This window comes from Bicyclus anynana, chromosome 8 (assembly GCF_947172395.1).
Source record: "Bicyclus anynana chromosome 8, ilBicAnyn1.1, whole genome shotgun sequence".
NCBI classification, from domain to species: Eukaryota; Metazoa; Arthropoda; class Insecta; order Lepidoptera; family Nymphalidae; genus Bicyclus; species Bicyclus anynana.
In genome coordinates this window covers 2,382,048-2,404,166 of record NC_069090.1, presented here as the reverse complement: position 1 = coordinate 2,404,166, position 22,119 = coordinate 2,382,048, and the positions used below count along the sequence as shown (strand labels likewise).

The window sequence follows — 22,119 nt, the reverse complement described above, 5'->3', positions numbered from 1 at the left end:
AACGAATTTTTCAAATAGTTTTAGCCTATTCAATGCTTAGACTATTGGACCGATTTGAAATATTCTTTCATCAATGGAAAGATAATCAGGGAGTAACATAGGCAATATTCATTTATCCCCGTATTCCCACGGTATATATACAATTAAAGTATTTGTCCTGTTATCAAAGCTTTGTTTTTAAAATTATACTTCAATAATTTTTTTATTATAGTTTTATTAAGAAAACAATTTCTATATAAACTTGGATTTTAGGAGTTGGGAGTTAATAAATAAATAAAACAATGAAATTGATTTTTAAATATATTTCAGTAATCAAAATATAATAATAGGCTTACACGTTAGTAGTTACAATCGTATCCCATGGCATGATCAATCGTTTACACGAACCGAGAGCCGAAATTATTTCCAAAAAAATATATTGAGGCTTTACCAGCTATACAAAACGTTTTCTGAGGCTGACAAAAGAATTAGAAAAAAAAATAGGTCTGTGGCCCAAAAATAATATATTTACAAGCGGATAAAATACAATTCCCATAGAGTATTACGTAATATTTTTTTTACATTAATCTTCTGTGCAATATATTCACAATGTGAAAAATTTTCGCTTACTTTAATAATAAATAAAACGTAAACCAACAAAAGCTGCCTTATATGCTAAATCGTGAAAATTACTTTAATATATTGTGCATTTTATAACACTTTTATTTAAAAAATGGCTGCCAGATAATCCTTTATATTTTTTTTTTAATTTCAATTCAATATATCTAACGCTATTTATTATCTTCGGTTATTTTTAAAAATTAATACTTCTCGTCCTGTATTTAAAAAATGCGTTACACTTATAAAATATCGATTGTATATAAATTATGAACTAAGTTTTTATTTACAATATCATTTTTCGGCTACTTTTATATTTTTTTCCATTTAAAATAATAGTTTTGTGTATGTAGGCAAGCATTTGTCAATTCACTTACAACTATGTATTTCCAGTAACTCGAAAATGATTATCACAAAAGAATGTCGGAAAAGAAACACGAAGTCAGGAACTCGAGTCTAGTGAATATGTACATAACTAATTATTTAATTTTTTAATCATTCTTAAGTAATTTTTTATATCACAAATAAAATTCCACACTATTTTTATGAGCAATTACATTTTTAACTACTATTGGTCAGATTTATGTATAGCAGTGTTTGCCTGAAGCGTTACAAACAAGCTAACTGAACAAAAATGGCCGACAACGTATCGTACTTAATACGAGTAAATAACAGGAAAATGACGTCACAGGATCGTAATCTCAAATGCGTCTAAAAATCAATTTAAATGTCTTTCAAACGAAGATTCCCAATTTCCATTAAACATATTATAAATTGAGTTACATTATTTTACCCCATGATTCATGAATAAAGTATAATGAAAGATTTACCTTTAAAAAGTGGCAAGAAGGCAAATCTTGTCAACAATAAAATAAAGATACAGAATTTTGACGTCTTATTTCTGCGTAAAATTCAGTAATTTCATTACAATAAAATAAATATCATAAAATAAAAATATAAGGAAGGTACAAGTCGCTGATATAAACTAAATATAAATACAAAAAGTACAGAACATTCTCATACAGGCTCTCGCAAACGAAAATGCACAAACTATAAAAAATATTTTTTTACTTTTCAGTACACAAAAAAAAACACGCAACTGATAACTAAATGGACATTAAAAACACTGCTGAGCACAATTTCTCTACATTTATGTCTATCTATTTATTTTTAGACTTATTTTTAATCTTTCATAATATACCATATATAAGTATTATGTATACCTGAAAAGCGTTTTTTCCTATAAATAATATACATGTACAAAGTCCCGAAAAGTACAAAATGGGGGACGAGGCGTCGATCTTTTTCAAAGACGCGGGATATTAAGTTCAAAAAATACACAGACAACAGTCAGATTGGCGATTATACATACTTTATTTTATATATAACTGAGTCACAGTTAAAACTTAATAACGTGTCTTGGAGGGTCCCTGTATCAAAATTAATTGGGGCCCAATGTGAATGGTATATATTTCAACAGAAAGATGTTTAAAGAACCTATGAATATACGGGAATTCATAGGAACCTTCATACAAAAGTATATTGTGGATTATATTTTACTAATTCTAACTCCTACATCAAATATAACTTCGTTATGTGATTCTACATTTTTGAAATGGTAATTTATACTTCATACTTGCTTAAAATGTGAAAAAAAAAACATTTAAAATTATTTTATTATAACCTTATAATAAAATAGTTTTAATGTTTTTGGATATCTATCCATAAGTACTGCTTATAAATAGACTACATATTTATTTTCCTCTGTTTTCAAACTATTTTTTTATTATCTTCTCTTGTCGTTTATTATTGATAACTTTTAAACAAAATAATCGGGGAAACTGTTACAATAAAACACTTATTCACATATTTATTTGTAAAATAATGCGATCGTCAATCTGAAAGTTGCAACAAGTTCCATAAATGCATATTTAATTTATTCTCTAATACCATCTTATATTTACAATTTGATCACGTAACTTCGTTTCTGTTCAACTCTGTTTAGTTCCCGACCTAACCTAAAATTATTACAATAATAATAATAATGTAGGAAACGGGCCGATTTATCTACACACGTAAACACATTTAACATATCATGCATGACCGATTTGTCAACGACCGATTATGACTTCTAAAATCGGTTGTAAATCGTCGAATAGTAATTTTATGTGCATAGATAAATAATTTTAAGTCACTTAAAAGCCCTATAGAAAGGAGTTGTAACTGTTTTGAAGATTTTTAGAACCAAATAAAATATGCGATTTGGGAACACAAAAACATATTTTGTGCTCAATTCAATCAGCCTCGATTGTTCTGAAATCACTGGATACTGTCTACTGGTACAATTAAATTTTTCCAAAACAGTCACAACAATATTGTAATATAGACAAGTAATCAATAAATAGGTACGTATTAACAATACGCAATCAATATTATTATCTAAATAAAACATAATAAAACATAAAAAGCTGCCAAAACACAACGCAAGAAGTTAGTACTGCAATGATTATACACCGAGCGCAAATAATTGGTCTGCAGTCATTGTATGCTAGCTGAAGTGCCAATGGGCGGGGCACATGGTTTGAAGAGCCTATGGGGTCCTAAGGTTAAATGGGGACTCGCACCGGAAACCTCAGTGTTGATTGGTTGCAGGGAGCCGCTGGATGCTGGCGGCTCCACTTTATACATGAGGCATATGTCAAGCAGTGACTCTCACAGTGGAATTCGTAGACGTTGTGGGGGTGCCCCCAGGGGATTTTTCACCCGCTGAGTGTCGACTTTAAACTCTATGCGTTTGAGAATTCGACACTCAGCGAATTGCCCCCTAGGGGTGCCCGTATGTCTATGAATTCGACTGTTAATGATGGTTAAAGATGAATTGCGGACACCCTGTGTCCACCAACTTCTAGGCGTCTATTACTTTAGCGCAACCACGGACTTATATTTAGCTAAAAGTCACTTGTATGAAACCAAACCAATTACTGCAACCTATTCGTATGATAACGTCACGAGAGTTAGATATTTTGGGACATCCAATTACAAAATAATTTCAATTGCATAGCGTCATTAGGGTTAATGGCTATTGTAAACAAAACTTTGATTTCATTAAAATTTAAAATAGTAGACAAACTATTTAGTAACTAGAATATACCCTCAATTTAAACACTTTAATACGTATACTATTTTTTATGAAATAAAATAACATTGGTACTTAGCGACTTGGATAGACGACGGAATCTAGTAAAACATAAATCCGTGTTGGATAGAAGCAGGCGTTACTTTGCGGAAGTTCATCAAAATAAATGAAAAATCATTATATAATAAATCCGTGTGTCTTTGAGACAGATTGTGGATATAATTTATCAAGAAATAAGAAAGTAAGAAAGAAAAAAATTTAATAAAAAAAATACAACCGACTTCAAAACCTAAAAACGTACCCACTAAACAAAAAAAGCGATAAATAACATCATAATACGTTCTACCTGCTGATCAGTATGAAGGCGGTGCTAAGCCTTGACATGATGGCAATGGGACCAAATGGGGACTATACCGTTTCAAACAAAAAAAGAATTTTTGAAATCGGTCCAAGCGTCTTTGAGTAACCAACTATGCGCGCGGTGTATATTCAAAGTTCCCGTGAAATATTTGCATGACAACAACGCTCCTAGCAGTTGAGTGAAGTACTTCAAAGTATCATTCAAATATAACCGAGTATTCATGGTATATTACAAGCCCCTAGCGGTTTAAAATTATCTCCCTTATTATCACAATCAAAGCCAACGTATTGTTTACGCTATTTTAGAATTTCTATCCATTCCGATCAATTTCGATCGCCCAAATCCATTCCTAGAACACGATATCGCGTATAACATAGGTCTCTGATAATGTCGAGACCGGTAGAAGACAATTTTTTTTTATATATCTTAACGTATTTTTTTTTGGGATTACGTTAACAATTGATAATTTAATAAACGTCATACTACCTAACAAGTCAAGAATATATTTGCGGGTCTGACGAAAACATGAAAATCAAAAATGTAAAGTATCGTCAAAAGAATTAAAATACTTATTAATGAACACTGATATACGGTAGCGCCAAACTTGTAGTTCTATATCTATAAAACATGGAAGTTACAAACTAACTTGTGTACAGTGAAAAGAATTTAATAGTACCTACTGTCTTATCTCACCATTAAAAAAAAACGTGTGTGTCTTGGAACGCTCGACAGAAGAGATAACTTAATATCCGACTGTTTAGGGATTGCGTTTTTGACAGGTTGTGATCGAATGGAACACACAATTACAATTGCATCGTTTTTTGCCTCATCACTGCAAAGACAAACTGTTAGCATAACCTTGAAACAGCGCAGTTCAACAACCTTGTACACAAGTCAGAAGTTACATCGTCCATTTGATCACGACCTGTCAGTAACGCAATAAACTTGCTGGCATATGCGTGAGTGTAACGAAATCAGACATAGTGGTGCCGTAACACGTTACGTTACGAAGCGGTTTAACCTCCCTCAAAAAAACTACAACCTTCAAAAAAAATACAAACTACATTTTTTCTCTCCACGAGAACAAGGTGATGTTGTTCTCTAAACAGAGAACACCTTGTTTTCTCAAGGACACGACAGAATTGCTCTCTGTCCGTATCTCTCAAGAAAAGGAATAAAAAACTGTTCTTTGAATGAATTGAAGATCATTCTGTTACTCATCTAGATGAAATTTGGGGCCTACACGTTACCGAAAAAAATACATGACGAAAATGTTATTTCTTTTGAAAACTTTCAGTTTATGATACAAATCAAAATCACTAAAAATAATAATTAGAATTCACAGGTTTTGTCATATACATCTTACATTATGTGCCATCACTACATCCTAAGTAAATCGGAATTCCCAGAACAGATGGACTATTTTTACTGGAGTTACTGTAACCAGTGGGGTAACTATAATTTTGAGGCCTGTGTTGAATTTCTCGAATGAGGACCAACCTCAATCTCAATATTTAGAACCAGATGAAATGAAATGATTAACATTCTTCGAATTTTGTGGTCCTCGGATATCCATCATGCCCAAAAGATCTAAACGAATCTATTGCTAAAATCTTGTAACAATAAAGATTTGTATTTGTTTATTTAGACTTACGAGTCTCTTTAGCTGGGGTCTCGCTTTGCCACCCTTTAGTAACGCCACTGATCACTACTCGTTTCTACCGTCTTTTTGTACACTTGTTGCCGTAAGCCAAAGTTCTTATGCCAGTCTTCGCAAAATTATGTTTGATTTAACTATTGTCTTTTTTATTTTAATTATTCGTGTCTTTGTAACTGTTGCACGCCAGGAGTGGTCGAATACATAATTATACTGTGTAATGTGTATTCTCAAGAAATAAATTAATAAATCAATAAATAAAGTTATAAAGGTGTTGACTTAACATTCTGTTAGAATCAAGAGTCAAACATGGGCTTTAATGGTCCACAGAAACTGAGCTATTGAATCAACAGGACAGTCTAACGTAGAATTAAAATTAAAAACATAAATAAATTAGTTTATCTCAGAGAGGACTACAAGTTGGGCGCGTCACAATAATGAAAATAAACCTAGTGTTGTGTCTGTGTGGTCAGCGTCCGAGACACTTCTAGCGGCTAGTGGTCATATCATCTGGAGGCGGTGCCCACCAGCAGCGCGATGAGCGTGATGGCGGGCGTGAGCCGCGTCGCGACGCTGTACTTGCTGCTCTGCTCGCACGTGCCTGCAAAATTAAATGTTTTAATTAATTTCCACCAAAAAGGCAAATCTCTTGTGTATATTAGAAAAAATGTGAAAGTATGTGTTAGGTCCGTCAAACTTTGTGAGACTAAGTTTACGCATTCTGTAAACTGAAAGAAAAGACTGTGCGACACCACTCAGTGTGTCGGGTGACAGTCACCGTTGCTGATGAGGACTGTGCGACACCACTCAGTGGACGGTGACAGTTACCGTTGCTGGTGAGGACTGTGCGACACCACTCAGTGTGTCGGGTGACAGTTGCCGTTGCTAGTGAGGACTGTGCGACACCACTCAGTGGACGGTGACAGTTACCGTTGCTGGTGAGGACTGTGCGACACCACTCAGTGTGTCGGGTGACAGTTGCCGTTGCTGGTGAGGACTGTGCGACACCACTCAGTGTGTCGGTGACAGTTACCGTTGCTGGTGAGGACTGTGCGACACCACTCAGTGTGTCGGTGACAGTTACAATTGCTTGTGACGACTGTGCGACACCGCTCAGTGTGTCGGGTGACAGTTACCGTTGCTGGTGAGGTTATAGGCCTTGTCGCCGTGTCGGCCCGGCAGCGCGTCGCGGTCGCACGCGCGCGGCACGGCGCTCAGCCGCACGGCGCCGCCCGCGGACTCGTTGTGGTGCGTGTAGCTGAAGCAGAAGGTGCGCGGGCGCGCGGGCGGGCGGGCGAGCGGCGCCGCGATCACGAACCCGCGCGCGCCCTCGCGCCAGCTGCCGTAGCACGTGTACACTGCGGGAGACGACTCTATCAGCACGAGCTCATTGTCGAAGTGATTACATGTAATGAGAACTGTATTAATATTTACACTAAAAGTAATTTACGGTACGGACGGCTTCAGTCGTGACGTTCGAGCCGTCCACATCTCTTGTTGTGTAATTCTTTATGGGATAATTGGGATAGGCGGGAAGAGTGACTTGAGTGGAAAACGAACAACAATTAAAGGATCCTTTAATCCTACACACAACTTTCACAAGTGCGTGACTTCACTCAAGGTCATTCTCTGCCGTTCTAGGGCTTATTTTGGTTACAGTTTAATTTGTTAATTAAGTTGTCCTGACAAATGTTGTGAATCATAAGCTTTGTTCGACATTAGTTTTCTTATTTTTGTAATCACTTTTGAGTCTGCTAAAAGTACACATTGGACGTTTGGCATTACGTCCAGCAGTCAGGAACTGATTGTCGGAACGGAAGCCCACGTATGAGCCCAGAATGTATCTACAAGCACGCTTCGAAACACCTACTGTTTATCTACTCGCTGTAATATTATAAACAGGAAAGATTTGTATTTTTGTATTTGCTACATATAAACTCGATAACTACTGGATCGATTTGAAATATTATTTTAACAATAGAAAGCTACATTATCAGGGAATATCATAGACTATATTTTCTTCCCGTAATCTAACGGGAATGGAAACCGTGAGACTCTGTTTATAATACGACTCAGTCTCAACTCAGTCTTATGTTTTAGATCTGAGTGTGCATGTATGTATCTTTGATATATTTGCTGTACCTGTGTTGGTGCAGGAGGACTTGAACTCGATGGTGTCCTGTCCCTGCCCGCAGCCGATGCTGGCGCTGTCGTAGTCGCCGGCCACGCACTCCGCCGCTGACTCCGACTCCGAGTCCACTGGAAATCATACATTATAATCATCAACAACCCACATTGAAGCAACATGGTGGGTTCCCCTTCTCCTATAAAAGCCTGTGCACACGGCGCGTTGCGTCGTCTCTCTGTCAATCCCATACATTTTTTTAGTTTTACATGCGTTAGCGTTTGTGCTCAGTTGTTTGTAAGGCAGCGTAGACGTCGTCACGCTGCCAGTCGTGTTAGTCGCTTTATGCAATAACGTTTTGCGTTCTAATTATTATTTATCATAAATTGTTTAGTGTGGGATTGGAGAAGATGTAGGGCAGGTAAGGCGAGTGTTGAAGCATTCTAAAGGGAAACCAATTCCTGGGGCCTGCTCGAGGTGTGATGGACCTAGACCTATTAGTAATATATGAATCGTATAACCGTATGAGGTAGTCCGTGCCGTCAGCTGTGTGACGGAGTCTGCGCCTACTCGTAGCTTACTCCGATGCTTCATCATAAAAACATGGAGAATTCTCAGGTATGATCGGGAATGAAAGGACGTCCCTACAACGTCCACTCACCAGAAGACAGCTGCTGCCTGCGCAGGCGGCGGTCAGCTAGCGAGCTCTGCACGCTGTACCGGCCCTGTATCGGACACGGCATCGGCGTCAGCGATGTCGCTGCAAATAAACATTACAGTTTTTACCAAAAAAGGAAATTGGGTGGGGGGAAGAAATCTATTATAAACATGTAACATCTCTATGTACAGGACTGACTGCCTTCTTAGTAATCCCCGCTTTTAATGTTGTATAGTAATTAATATCTGTACTGTGACTCCTGTGACTAAAAGGTGAAGTCACCGTCAACGAGTCGCGAAACTGAAGTGGCAATGGGCGGGGCACATAGTTCGAGGAGCCGATGGACGTTGGGGTCCCAAAGTGTTGGAATGACGACACCGCACTAGAAAGCACCTAGGTGGGGGGGTCGACCAACACTTTAGTCGACCCCCCCACCAGGTGAATTGACGACATCAGACAGCCACAAAAAGCCCATGCAGGACAATGGACGTCTATCGGCTGATATAATGATGATGATGATGATTGTGACTCAAAGCAGATAGACCAGTTTTCGCAGTTTACTAGTGGAACGTATGTAGTATCTGCATATTTAACCGTATGAGGTAGTCTGCGTCGGCAGTTGTGTGACGGAGTCAGCACCTACTCCTAACTTTGGTACTAGTTCGCCTTGATAATAATGATCCTAATGATGAATATGATGTATTTGACGGCCTCCGTGGCGCAGTGGTATGCGCGGTGGATTTACAAGACGGAGGGGTCCTGGGTTTGATCCCAGGCTGGGCCGATTTAGGTTTTCTTAATTGGTTCAAGTCTGGCTGGTGGGAGGCTTCGGCCGTGGCTAGCTACCACCCTCCGACAAATACGCACCGCTAAGCGATTTAGCGTTCCGGTACGATGTCGCATAGAAACCGAAAGGAGTGTGGATTTTCATCCTACTCCTAACAAGTTAGCCCGCTTCGATCTTAGATTGCATCATCACTTACCATCAGGTGAGATTGTACTCAAAGGCTAACTTGTAAAGAATAAAAAAATGTGTGTGTCAGCTCCGACACACGAATAGAGTTTACTCTTTCAGATCTACTTTATCTTTTTAATACTAACGCCTGAAAAGTGAAAGGTGAAACCGAGGAGCAGCAGGTCGCGGCGTTCGCGCTCGCCAATAGCAGCGCACGGTGAAAGGTGCGCAGAATAGGCGCTAGATAATAAAATTGCGCACAAAACCTAACGCTGTCACTCGTTCATTGATTATACTGCCCATATTTTATTCATACTGGGGGCTATAGATGAAAAATCGACTCTCAGGGAGTAAACTCCAAAAAAAAATGTAGAAGATGATGATGCTATAGTGCAGGGACACTCACTGATCAACGTGACGAAGGGCGGGTTGTCGGGCTCGGCGCAGGCGTCCTGCGGCGACTCCCACAGGCCGGAGCCCTGCTGCAGCTCCAACACGTTCCCCTCGCGCCGGTAGAACTTCAGGCACACGTGGCCCGATTCACTGCAATGTTTAATGTTGTTCACAGATTTACATTTAGCCAGACACCATGCTCATTTAAAAGTACAAAATCGAACTGTATCAACTTTGTGTTACTTATGTCGAATTCGTTATCAACCATTCATTAATCGACTCACTGCTAAGCTCGAGTCTCCTCTCAGAATGAGAGGGGTTAGGCCAATAGTCCTCTACGCTGGACCAATGCGGATTGGCAGACTACACACACGCAGAGAATTAAGAAAATTCTCTGGTATGCAGGTTTACTCACGATGTTTTCCTTCACTGTTTGACACACATGATATTACAAAATTCTTTCAATCACCATCAATTCAAAGATAAAGAAAATAAGAGATTAATAGTTAAAGACAAAAATATGAAAATAAGATAATCTTTTCTCACAGACATTTTGGATTATCTGGACACTAAACCAAGTCCAGAAGTCAGTAAGTTATATAGTGACAGCGAAACTCACCATCCCCGAGTGACATGAGCAACCAACTTGATGAACTTCTTGTCTTTGTGGCCCAAGATCGAGTGACACACCAAGCGCTTCTCCTCAAATGTACCGTCCGTGTTCATTATCTGAAAAATCAACAATACAACAAATTAATGCAAAAAATCAACAATTCCGAAAACAACAAATTTAAAGAAAGTGTCACACTAATATAAAGGCAAAAGTTTGTGTAATCTTTATTAGTTTTTCAACCCACAACTAATGTCAAGTACATATTTGACTGAAATTTGTAATGGAGATATTTGTACCGTGGACACAGGTTTTTTTTTTTAACCGGGAAAAATATTATCTTACTAACTACTAACACTGTATGGGTCAATGGCCTGAAATAAACAAATTTTATTTTTATTTATTTATTTTTATTATGGTGGGAAATTAAAAAAAAATTCTATTCATGTTTTCAAGTAAGTGAATGATGAATGAATACTTCCTTAGTTCTTCAAGCCACAATTACTGTACATAATTGGCTAAAATGTGGAATGGAGATGAATTAACACATACCTGGGCTTATTTCCCGGAAAAATTAATTCGGCAAGAATTTTAAAATTTTCCAGGTACCAATGAAACCATTGGTTTTAATTTTAGACATTAATTGTTAAGATTCTCGTATTTTTGATTAAGTGTTGCAACACCCCCCTTTTACAATGCAAAGCAACAAAATTGTACACTTTTCATAAGTTCGTGCGCGCCGCACTCACCTTGAGCGTCGCATTCTTGGTGGTGAAGTGGTACTGGTGCGTGTGGTCCAGACTGAACCACTTGTGGTGATCCACGATCCAGCTCGGGAAGTGGCAGCGGTTGTGCTCATCGTCACCTGTTTGGTACAATTCAACAGTAAAAATGTTGTTCAAGGAACTTGCATGTCATTGTAACGTACAATTCAACAGTAAAAATGTTGTTCAAGGAACTTGCATGACAATGTAACATCTAAAATATAAAAATTTCGTTGTATAGCTTGGCAACTTAGTTCGTAACACTTCCGCGCGGGCCGGGGGGCGTGTAGCGATGAATGAAAAACCACGATTGATGCACCCCACTTCTCCACACGCACGATTTCACACCCGCGCAGTCTTTCCCCCGTCGCCCCCATGATATGCAGGCGACGGGGGGAAAGAAATCTAGGGTGTCCTTGTTGAGCTATGACGGTGACTTTGACTCTTCAGTAGATATCCTCCGGATCCGTCGGCCATCACTGGCAACATGCACTGCCTGAAGCAGCGAGATATTACAGAATTTGAAAATGAACCACAAAACCGAGTCCTCGACACGAGGAGCGGGGAATGACGACAGAGGGGAGTGACAGAGGAGCGGGCGGCAGGTGTATTCATTCCATAGGTCTACGCTTGACTACAATCATGCCTGATGGAAACCAATGATGAGGTCTAAGATGAAGAGCACTTGCCTAGAAGATGCCTAATCACTCAGCAACAGACGCGGGCAGAGCATTCCACATCTTAGCAATTCTTATTAGAAACGTTGATGCAAAACGTTTTGTGTGGGTTGACTGGATGTCTCCAACAAATGGATGCCATTTATTACAGTTCAGAGGTTTGCTTACAGATACAGTTATAGGTACAGTTGGTAGGCAACATACTGGTGGTAAGTTTCATGGTGCGACTGCCGTCCGTGGGCGAGGACAGGCCGTTGCACGTGGCGTCGCCCGACTGCGCTATGAAGTACGACGTGCTCTTGTCGCTGTGCTGCCCTTTGTATATGAAGCATCTGCAATCAAATAGAAATACTGATTAAAATCTGTCAGAATGTTTTACAATGTAAATTACATACGTATCATATCACGCCTACATTCCCAAACTTGCTTATTTCATACTCATCTCATAATTATCATTAAACCTTTCTGACAAGTTCGTCGGTTTAGGGTGTTCCTGACCTTACTTGAGACTTTACCTTAGTCTTTCCCTTTAACATTTCCTTATTCAATAAAGGGATTCATAAGACCTTCGTCCTATGAATCAATTTTGTTAGTCTCCCTTTCCTCTCTATGTGCCAGAACTATACCTTTCTCGATTTTACTATGTTCTTCTTACAAAACTGTACTAAGAACTGAAACGAAATTTTTTCTTAGAATAATTATAATAAATAAATAAGTTTTACCTGTATGTATCTTCATCAGAAGCGATGGAGTTTCTCCTCTGCACCTGTGAGATCTGCCCCACCAGATATCTAGTCGATCCCTCCTTCCAAACGGCCAGGCACACTAACTCTTCCACTGAAAAGTAGTTAGTTATTGCATTTAAAAGTTTAGTTTTATATAATAGCAAACAATACTCGTTATTAATTAAGGGATATTGCTCCAGGTGGCATATTAATGTTTTAAAAAAAAATAATAAAAAAGAAAACCACCGACTTCAAAATCACATAAATGTTTCCACTAAAATAAAAAGTAAAAAATAACATTGTATGTGCTGCCTTCTGATCAATTTGAAGGCGGTGCCAAGACAGTGACGTTTTAATTAAAGCCGTTTCTAAAAGAACCACGAGAATGAACTGTCTGAAAATCACACGGTTCTTTCAGTTCTTCTCACATTAAAAAGGCTTGAGTTAATGCATTTGCAGGTCACGTCCGATTTGAAAAATTCTTTCTGTGTTAGATAGCCCATTTATCGAGGAAGGCTATATATTATCCCCATATTCCTACGGGAACGGTAATCAAGCGGGTAAAACCGGGCGGCGTCAGCTAGTAAAATATATTTCAAAAATAACTATCAGGGGGTGATTAGTGATCGACACTGATGCCAAAAATGCAATCAGTAAAATGTTTTGTCTGTATGTTCATTATAGAAACAAAAACTACTAGACGGATTTTAACGAAAAATGGTGCAATTATTCTTCATACTCCTGGGCAGGTTATAGTATACTTTTCATCACGCTACGATCAATAGGAGCAGAGCAGTGAAAGGAAATGTTGGGAAAACGGGAGAAGTTACTCCATTTTTACAGCAATAAGTACAGTCAGGGCCGGCCCGCCCATACGGCGAACGGAGCAGTCGCTCCAGGCGCCAAATCTTAGAGGGCGCCTAAATGGTAAAAAACGTTGGTCACTCCAGAGTATTGTCGAGATCTTCACGTTCCATACTTACTTTGCACTCACAATTGTTGTGGGAATAATTGGAGCTCGCTCCATTTTAAAATTTACTTCGGGCCGGCGCTGAGTACAGTAAAGAGGTCTAAGGGCGGACGAAGTCACGGGCGTCCGCTAGTTGTATATTAGGATAGTACGTACCGTTGCTCTCGGTGCCGGGCACGTCGGGGCACGCCATGTACCGCAGCAGCAGGCGCGAGTCGTCCGTGCACGACTCGGCGCGCGACGGCGGGTACGCGCAGTCGCTGGAGCCCCTGCAACACCAGTCACAGCACGTATAGTGCAACAAGTTCACAAACTGCATCATTGGTCCAGGTTAGTCTATGTCGAGTTGTGAAATACTAATTTTTTTTTTTCTAATAAATGTTCAGTTGTAAATCTCAGCCCAGAGGTGCTGGTGGTGCCCCGTGCCTCAGAAAGCACGTCATGCCAATCGGTCATGATTATTATCATTAACATCTGATAGCGATTATCCTAAGCGAGCCAATCCACATTGGGGCAGTGATAGGAGATTCTAGACCCAGAGTAATATCTCCGCATATGCCCTTTCCTATAAGGAGAGAGGCTTGGCCATGCAGTGGGCTGTTAAGATCATCATCATCATCATCTCATCTATGCCGGTTCAGCAATAACGACACGAAACTTCGTCAGATCACACGCGGGATTCTATCATGCCCTCATGTGACTTATATACCCTATTTTTGCGTGGAATGTCTTGGCGCAGAGAGGACAAGAGAGAGATTTGGCTTTAAGATGTTCCTGACGATTGTCTAGATCTTGCCTATGTTTATCTTCAAATATTGACAATGACGGAATCCACAAATAGACGTAGGTCTTTCGTAGAGACTTGCGAACACAACAGTTCTGCGCCAACTGTGACCAGCAGCTCTCTACAAAGCGTTAATGCCAGTCCGTCGAGTGCGAGATCGACCAGCACTGCACTTTCTGACGTAGGGTCACTGTTGTATGTACCGCACCTCTCGTCGCAGAACTTACCTGTTGTACGTGAAGGTGAAGGGCGCGGGGTGGAAGGGGCAGGGCTCGGGCTCCGGCCGCGGCTCCTTCCTGAACATGGAGTAGAGCGGCGCGTCGCCGCTGATCTCGTCGCAGATGGTCGACAGGGAGTCTTTCGGGCTGCAGAATGCTGAAACATTCAAGTTACCTTCATGTAACTTTGGAATCAATGAAGCCTTAATAATAGTTACATACTTAATAGTTACAAACTTATCTGACCCGGTGAGGGTGTCACTGTTGTCGCGCTTTTAGTAGAATGTTTTGCAAAATGTAGACCGCCGTGACGTTAGTTACAGTTTTGGCCACCGGGTCAGTGGCAAAGGCAAAAGTTTGTGGCACTAAGTGATTAAGGATATGTCCTTCGATTAAGGACTTTCGCATTGAGTCAGCGTGGTGGACTATTAGCCTATTCCCTCTCATTCTGAGAGGAGACTCGTGCTCGCAAGTAATTTTGAGCTACATGATGTTTCGTGTGGTTAAGTACGTGTAAACAAATATATTATTTGGAATTGATACACTCGGCAACTTACTTTCTTTATACTGCAGAACGTATTTGTGCTTTTCGTGTATCACCATACACCGGTAGCAGTCGTAAGTCCTGGAAATAAATTCAATTTAACTTTTAGATTACTGTCTTACTTAGGGTAGACTAGCATTACTTTGCCAAATGGCATGATTCACAATGTATGAATGAAAGCCTGCAATAGCTAGACCTACTAAGGGAAAGTTTCTCCTACCATGGACAAGTTAGGTAGCCAAATAAAGAACTGTGGTGGCTTTAGAAGTAGATTTCAAGGGTCCAGAGGCCTCAGTCTCGGAGCACTCGCCCTTGGAGTGTATGTGCGTGGAGTTGATGGCGATGAGGCCCGGGAAGACATACCTGTCGTACAGCAGGAACTTGTCGTAGGCCTCAGTCTCGGAGCACTCGACCTTGGAGTGTATGTGCGTGGAGTTGATGGCGATGAGGCCCGGGAAGACATACCTGTCGTACAGCAGGAACTTGTCGTAGGCCTCAGTCTCGGAGCACTCGCCCTTGGAGTGTATGTGCGTGGAGTTGATGGCGATGAGGCCCGGGAAGACATACCTGTCGTACAGCAGGAACTTGTCGTAGGCCTCAGTCTCGGAGCACTCGCCCTTGGAGTGTATGTGCGTGGAGTTGATGGCGATGAGGCCCGGGAAGCCCGACTGGAACCAGCTGCCGGTCCACTCGGCGGGGAAAGTGCAGCCGCCGCCTGGAACACAACACACGATATTGTTAAATGTCTGTTTTTTTTAAAGAATATTTGCCATATCTTTTTAAATATGACCAATATTTCCATTCCCTAACTAGTCGGGAAATAAGGATTGGGTACGACGGGCGCATAGTTCGAAGAGCCGATGGACATTGGGGTCCCAAAAGGCGACCCGCACTAGTAAGCGCAGTGTTGGCCGACCCCCACCAGGTGGACTGACGACATCAAGCGAGTCGCAGGGATACGCTGGATGCAGGTGGGTCAGTATCGTGATGTTTGGAAGTCCTTACAAACGGCCTATGTCCTGCAGTGGACGTCCATCGGCTGATTTGATGATGATGATGATGATGATGATGACGACGACGGTAATAGTCCAACGGCGCTGGGATCGATCCACCACTCCTCGGTGGTGACTCCGACCACTTTACCGTTGAGGTACTGATACTGTTTGCTGTTCTGTCATCATCAAAATGTGGAGGGGGGAGGGGGGGGGGGGTGAATAGAATGGACCTATGGGCAGGACTGGGCTATCGATATGGAATTCTATTATGAAACTAATAATACTTCATTTCGGGGGTCAAGCCTTGCCTGCGATCTCACCCGATGTTAAGAGGCGATGCGGTCTAAGATGGAAGCGGGCTTACATCAAAGAGGTACAAGTTACGCAAAATGTCAGTTCAAAGCGTAGAACAAGCACTAAAACGACCAATGCACCCGTAGTTGGTGCAACAATGAAATCCCATTGACGCGTTTCAAATGATCGTTCAGTACAGTGGTAGCAACAAAGGAGCCGTACAGCCCAGCGAGCCCTGGGGACCCGAGCTAGGGCCAGCGTCGGCGACCGCACAATGCGGACACCTGGCGTTTTAAAACAATGCACCGTCACAATGGCGGTTAATAAATGTAGCGCCGTGGGCCGAGGCATGGGCTACAACGGATAATTTTGTGTTTGTACTCGTAAATGTTTTCTCAATAGTGTGAGTTAGGAATTTACCTCTATCTCTCTCTATTTAAGACAATATTACCTATAGACAGAGATAGAGACAAATTCAAGACCCACACTATCGATGTATAAATACGTCGTTACAAAAAATTTAAATAAATAAAATTCAACCGACTTCCAACTCAAAAATTAACTTAAACTAAAAAGCAAAAAATAACATCTTACCTATGTGCTACCTTCTGATCAGTTTAAAGGCGGTGCCAAGCCAGTGATGCTTTGATTAGTCCGGTTTAAACTACAAAATTTCTGTGGTTCTTTCAGAAACAGCTTAATTTAAACACGACACTGGAATGGCACCGCCTTCAAACTGATCAGTAGGTAGCACATAGGTAAGATGTTATTTTTTGCTTTTTACTTGCTTTTTACTTTTTACACCTGAGGTTATGTGGAAATCCATAGCCAACGCTGGCTCTACGCGATGGACCATCGCTGGCCTTGAAATGGTCGGTGAGATGGCTATGCGATAGTTGTAACGCATCTACACGTGACGTTCAGTGTTTATTCGTACTCGTAATTGTAGCAAGCTGTCTCAATATACCTATTAAACGCATTCTAATATCGTAATAATGTATACGAGAAAAAGAGTTACCTAATACCAAACATGGCACAAAGGAAGGTATCCATGGCAACATCTCTAATTAAATCCACCATCGTTTGATGTGCGGCCGAAAATCCGAACCGAAAATGATGACATCCCAATCACGCGTCATAAGCCTTCAGACGCCATTACGCCCTCTGCTAGATATGGCCCTTCATAGTAGGCTATCGCGATAGCTACGTCGTGTAGAGCCAGCATTATATAGCAACACGAGAAAGAAACAAAGGAGCCTTTAATTAATTTGAAACCTATTTGAAATGTATAAATGACCAAACACAGCTTTTCATGTTCTGTATTCAGTTTGGGCATTATCACGCCTAAATCCCACAATATTGTACACGATATCATGAATTATGTGTATACAAACGATATGAAATTAGACGATTTAATCTAATAATTTAAACGGCACGCGATTAAAGCTTAACAGTTACGCTTTGTAATAAAATTAGATTTGAGCCACCGCCGGTAGTTTTCAATATTGCATGTATTTTGTGTGATCCAGTTCGTTTCAGTTAATTCTACTGTACGGGCACATTCGAAACTACACTAGTACAGTATACAGTTGGGGTCCCAAAGGGCTGGAATGGCGACCCCGCACTAGTAAGCGCAGTGTTGGCCGACCCCCCACCAGGTGGACTGACCACATCAAGCGAGTCGCAGGGATTCGCAGGCAGGTGGCTCAGTATCGTGATGTTTGGAAGTCCTTACAAAAGGCCTATGTCCTGCAGTGGACGTCCATCGGCTGATATGATGATGATGACAGTATACACTAGTACAAATAAAAATATCACATGTTCACTAGCTTCAAAAGGATATTTGAATCAATTAAGAACTATGTCAAACAACAATTCAATTATTTTTACATGTATTTAAGGTAAACGTTCTTAGAACCGTACTTTGTTTTCGTAAATAATTTTGGCTTAGTAAGAAAACTTTTCGATTTAGCACGACTGTGCCGTCAAAGGAAAACAACAATATATTATCGTTAGATTCAACCTGAGCCCGAGCCAAAATAAAAAAAAAATGCGAAAATAACTCTTTGATCGTCTTGCTATGGAAATAGTAATTCGTTTAGATTTTATACAGGAAATAGAATTTAAAATAATTCGTAAATTACAGATGATAAAAACTATGATTGTTTTAAAAGACCATCTGCAATTTATTACCTCAATCTTAGCTTAGCTCTTTTCAATAGAATTTGTCACCCGAACGTTAGTACAAGAAAAGCTCAAACTAGACGGTTCCACAATATCCCAAGTCTTAATGAAATTCATCATCATCATCATTAACAACCAATATTCAGCCCACTACTGAGCACGAGTCTCCTCTCAGAACGAGGTGGGTTAGAACCACGCTGGCCAAATGCGGATTGGCAGACTTCGGGCACGTAAAGAATTAAGAAAATTCTCAGGTATGCCGGTTTCCTCACGATGTTTTTCCTTCATTGTTTCAGGGTTTGAGACATGTGATTTTTAATTTCTTAAAATGCACATAACTAAGCCCTCCGAATCGAAGGCAGAACCACTGGGCTATCACGTCACTATAAAAAAAATCGTTTATTTCACTTTCTAAATTTACATATTTACATAAGTTAGTGCGAGTTTAGAACCTTCTTTTAGGAGTAGTAAAACTACTTCTGTTTTAAACAACAGAAATGAATTAGAAATTGGAAACACTGAATTCCTATGACTTGTACCACAAAAGTGCACAAAATGAATAATATTTTTCCATACCTACCACTTGTACCTACGTGAATACAATAAATAGATTTCGAACAAAGCTCAACTTAGTTCCTAGGCAATGCACTAGGCAGTCTATTATTGCATTGTCAACCGACCCTAGCCGACAGAAGAGGACTTTTGTGTTTACCTCACATGTCCAAGTAATGAGGCGTTTGTTGTGTGATTTATTAATTTTTTTTCTCTTTGGGTTTTAATTTCGTCGATTAATGAACCGGGAAATCGATGTTAACCCTGCGTGCTAGAGAGTACTGAGCCGTCCGCGTCGGTTCCGATCGATATCATTAACATTTGATAGATAAAGTTGCATATTTAAACCATACAGACCCAACTGCGTCTTCTAGAACGGTCTAGATTTAAAGTGGGCCTTGGAAATAGGCTGACACTGATGATAATTAAGGAATTAATAGGTCAAAGATATATTCAGTGGCGTAGCTAATTAATTAACCAAGGGCCCCGGTGCAAATGAAAAATGCTTAGTTACTATCTAAACTGGTTAGGGTTTAAAGAAAAATATATGTATACGGTCGAATTGAAATACCTCCTCCTTTTTTTGAAGTCGGTTAAAAATATGAAATATGTATCTATTTCACATCACATTTATTTTGAAAATGGGAGAAATTTTCAAAAGTTCGATTCGATCGATCGTGATTTTCTGGTAAAGATTCGAGTGCCCCCTGAACTAGAGGGCCCAGGGGCAATACACCGCCTAGCCCCTAGCTACGCCACTTTTCACACCATTCATATAAAACGAATAGTCAAAATTAATAAGACAAAATTGATGATTGAAAAACAAAACCTAGGTATATAACAACGGAGAAGGGCTCCAAAAGAAAATAATCAAATTCCACCGTCAGTCATGATAAAATAATATAACGAGTTTAAATAAATTAATCCCGTTACGACTTGAGAACAATTTATCAAAATATCATAATTAATTAATTTCGACTCAAAAGGGGATCAGCTCTTAGAATAATATCCATTCTATAGATGTCTTCAAAGTTAGTAAATACTAAAGGAGAAGTATAACCGCCCTGCTCATTTCCGCCGCCAAGCAGCATTGCAGCAATGCTGTGGGTATGGTTTTGTGTTTAACTACAGGTACTTGACTCTTTGACGCAGTTAGGAATGCTGTGATATACAACACAGAGGTCCTTCGATCACAGATTTCATCGATAATAGTTCTAATTAATAGGTATAATAATTAATAGGATCTACTGAACTGATTTTGAATATTATTTCACCAATAACCGGATTCACACGAGAACGGAAAGTACTGATATTACTTATTTTCTATATTAGGTCAGCTTTAGTCTAGTGGTTGACATCGAACGTGATCCGTGGCGAGTTACCTACCCCTACCACCAAAGACGTACCGCCAAGCGATTGAGCATTTGAAATTGGCGCTTAGAAACTAAGGCACTGAAGCCGATACAGAGGAAGTGGTCATAATTATTAAGAGTAAGTGAGTAAGAGCCGAGCCTAGCCTAGTGGATATGACCTCTGCCTCCGATTCCGGAGGGTGTGTGTTCGAATCCGGGTCCGGGGGAAATACCCCCAACTTTTCAGTTGTGTGCATTTTAAGAAATTAAATATCACGTGTCTCAAACGGTGAAGAAAGAACATCGCGAGGAAACCTGCATACCTGAGAATTGACTTAATTCTCTGCGTGTGTGAAGTCTGCCAATCCGCATTGGGCCAGCGTGGTAGACTAATGCCTACCACGCTGGGTGCGAATATGGATTGATGATGAGTAAGTAAGCATATAGCGTAGCCTTATATAAAATAATTCCAATTAGCCTCGACCGCTCAACAGTTAAAGATCCAAAAGATCTACGGTTCATTCTATAGGAGAAAAGAGGAACATTAATGTCATAAGAACAGAAGAATCATAATTCTAAATCATTGGTTTACTTTTAATATTCGGTTGAAATTTTACGGTTGTCAAAGTCTGAAAAGTTGATTCAGTATGAGAACAACGTATGTTACTTTATTATTACTCGTAATCGAATTTCGTACACTCGTCAAAGCTTTTCTTAATCGCGTTTTCGTGGGACGGTGTTATGCAATAGTTGAAAGTTTTAGTGCTTGGCTGCGATTTACTGCGATAAAGGTCATGAATACGGGTCATAATGGCTCATAATGTCAGATCTCAAAGTCAGGTTTATATTGCGGCGTTGCGATTTTTTTTTGCATGACAAGGTTATATATTTTAAGATCAAGTAATTTAAAGATAGATTTATTTTATTGTGTGAGTTCATTGTTAGTCTAAGTTATGTCTATCGGTCCAGTGCTTATTTGGTGTTGCTAGAAAAAGTATACCTAATGTTTAATACATATTGCAATACCTCATGCATTGCAATATGTATGTAAAAATAGTTAATAATAGGTGTAATATATAAATAAGGTATTATATTAAAAAATTGAATCAAATAAAGCAGGTATGAGTTTTATAAATTGCTACTGAAAATTGTTCCGCCAAAAGGTCTCCCAGAGGTATTATCAAACAAAAGCTATGAAATACTACTAAAATGAACATGAAACTATGGTACCTAATTTTTTATTTTCGAAAAAATAAACTCCAATTTAAACTTTCTAAACTCAGTGAGCAAACTCATTCATAATTTAAAACCCGGGCCCGCGTCGAAACTTCACTGGTGCATAAAGCCATCCCGAGCTAAACGCGACGCGAAATAATATGATTGGGTTTCATTTTCGGAATTCTTAATGAACTTGGCTCATTTACCGCCACTTTTTTGTCCCTTTCCGACGCGTTCATACTCAACGTGTTAGACAGGGCGAAACATTATTTCCACCATCACGTATTCACGGGGTGTGATGGAAATGTCTTTTTCCGTTACATTGGTAGTTTAGTTTGAATGATTTTGAG

The 22,119-nt window shown here is 39.8% G+C and overlaps 1 protein-coding gene across 3 annotated transcripts in view; it reads right to left on the bottom strand.

The window, feature by feature from the left end:
* Positions 1 to 287: 287 nt before the first annotated feature.
* LOC112045140 (uncharacterized) overlaps positions 288 to 22,119 on the bottom strand; it is a 219,469-nt gene continuing 197,637 nt past the window's right edge. For 2 of the 3 annotated variants that reach the window (XM_052883154.1, XM_052883153.1), the window contains 13 exons: positions 15,538 to 15,889; positions 15,188 to 15,255; positions 14,640 to 14,787; positions 13,785 to 13,897; positions 12,656 to 12,770; positions 12,138 to 12,265; positions 11,242 to 11,357; positions 10,502 to 10,611; positions 9,896 to 10,032; positions 8,538 to 8,636; positions 7,894 to 8,010; positions 6,888 to 7,109; positions 288 to 6,352 (listed from right to left, as the gene is read on the bottom strand). In XM_052883154.1, the coding sequence (XP_052739114.1) occupies positions 6,258 to 6,352; positions 6,888 to 7,109; positions 7,894 to 8,010; positions 8,538 to 8,636; positions 9,896 to 10,032; positions 10,502 to 10,611; positions 11,242 to 11,357; positions 12,138 to 12,265; positions 12,656 to 12,770; positions 13,785 to 13,897; positions 14,640 to 14,787; positions 15,188 to 15,255; positions 15,538 to 15,889 (1,820 nt within the window). In that variant the 3' untranslated portion in view covers positions 288 to 6,257. The remainder of the gene's footprint in view (positions 6,353 to 6,887; positions 7,110 to 7,893; positions 8,011 to 8,537; positions 8,637 to 9,895; positions 10,033 to 10,501; positions 10,612 to 11,241; positions 11,358 to 12,137; positions 12,266 to 12,655; positions 12,771 to 13,784; positions 13,898 to 14,639; positions 14,788 to 15,187; positions 15,256 to 15,537; positions 15,890 to 22,119) is intronic. The other variant, XM_024081224.2, reaches the window with a different exon arrangement.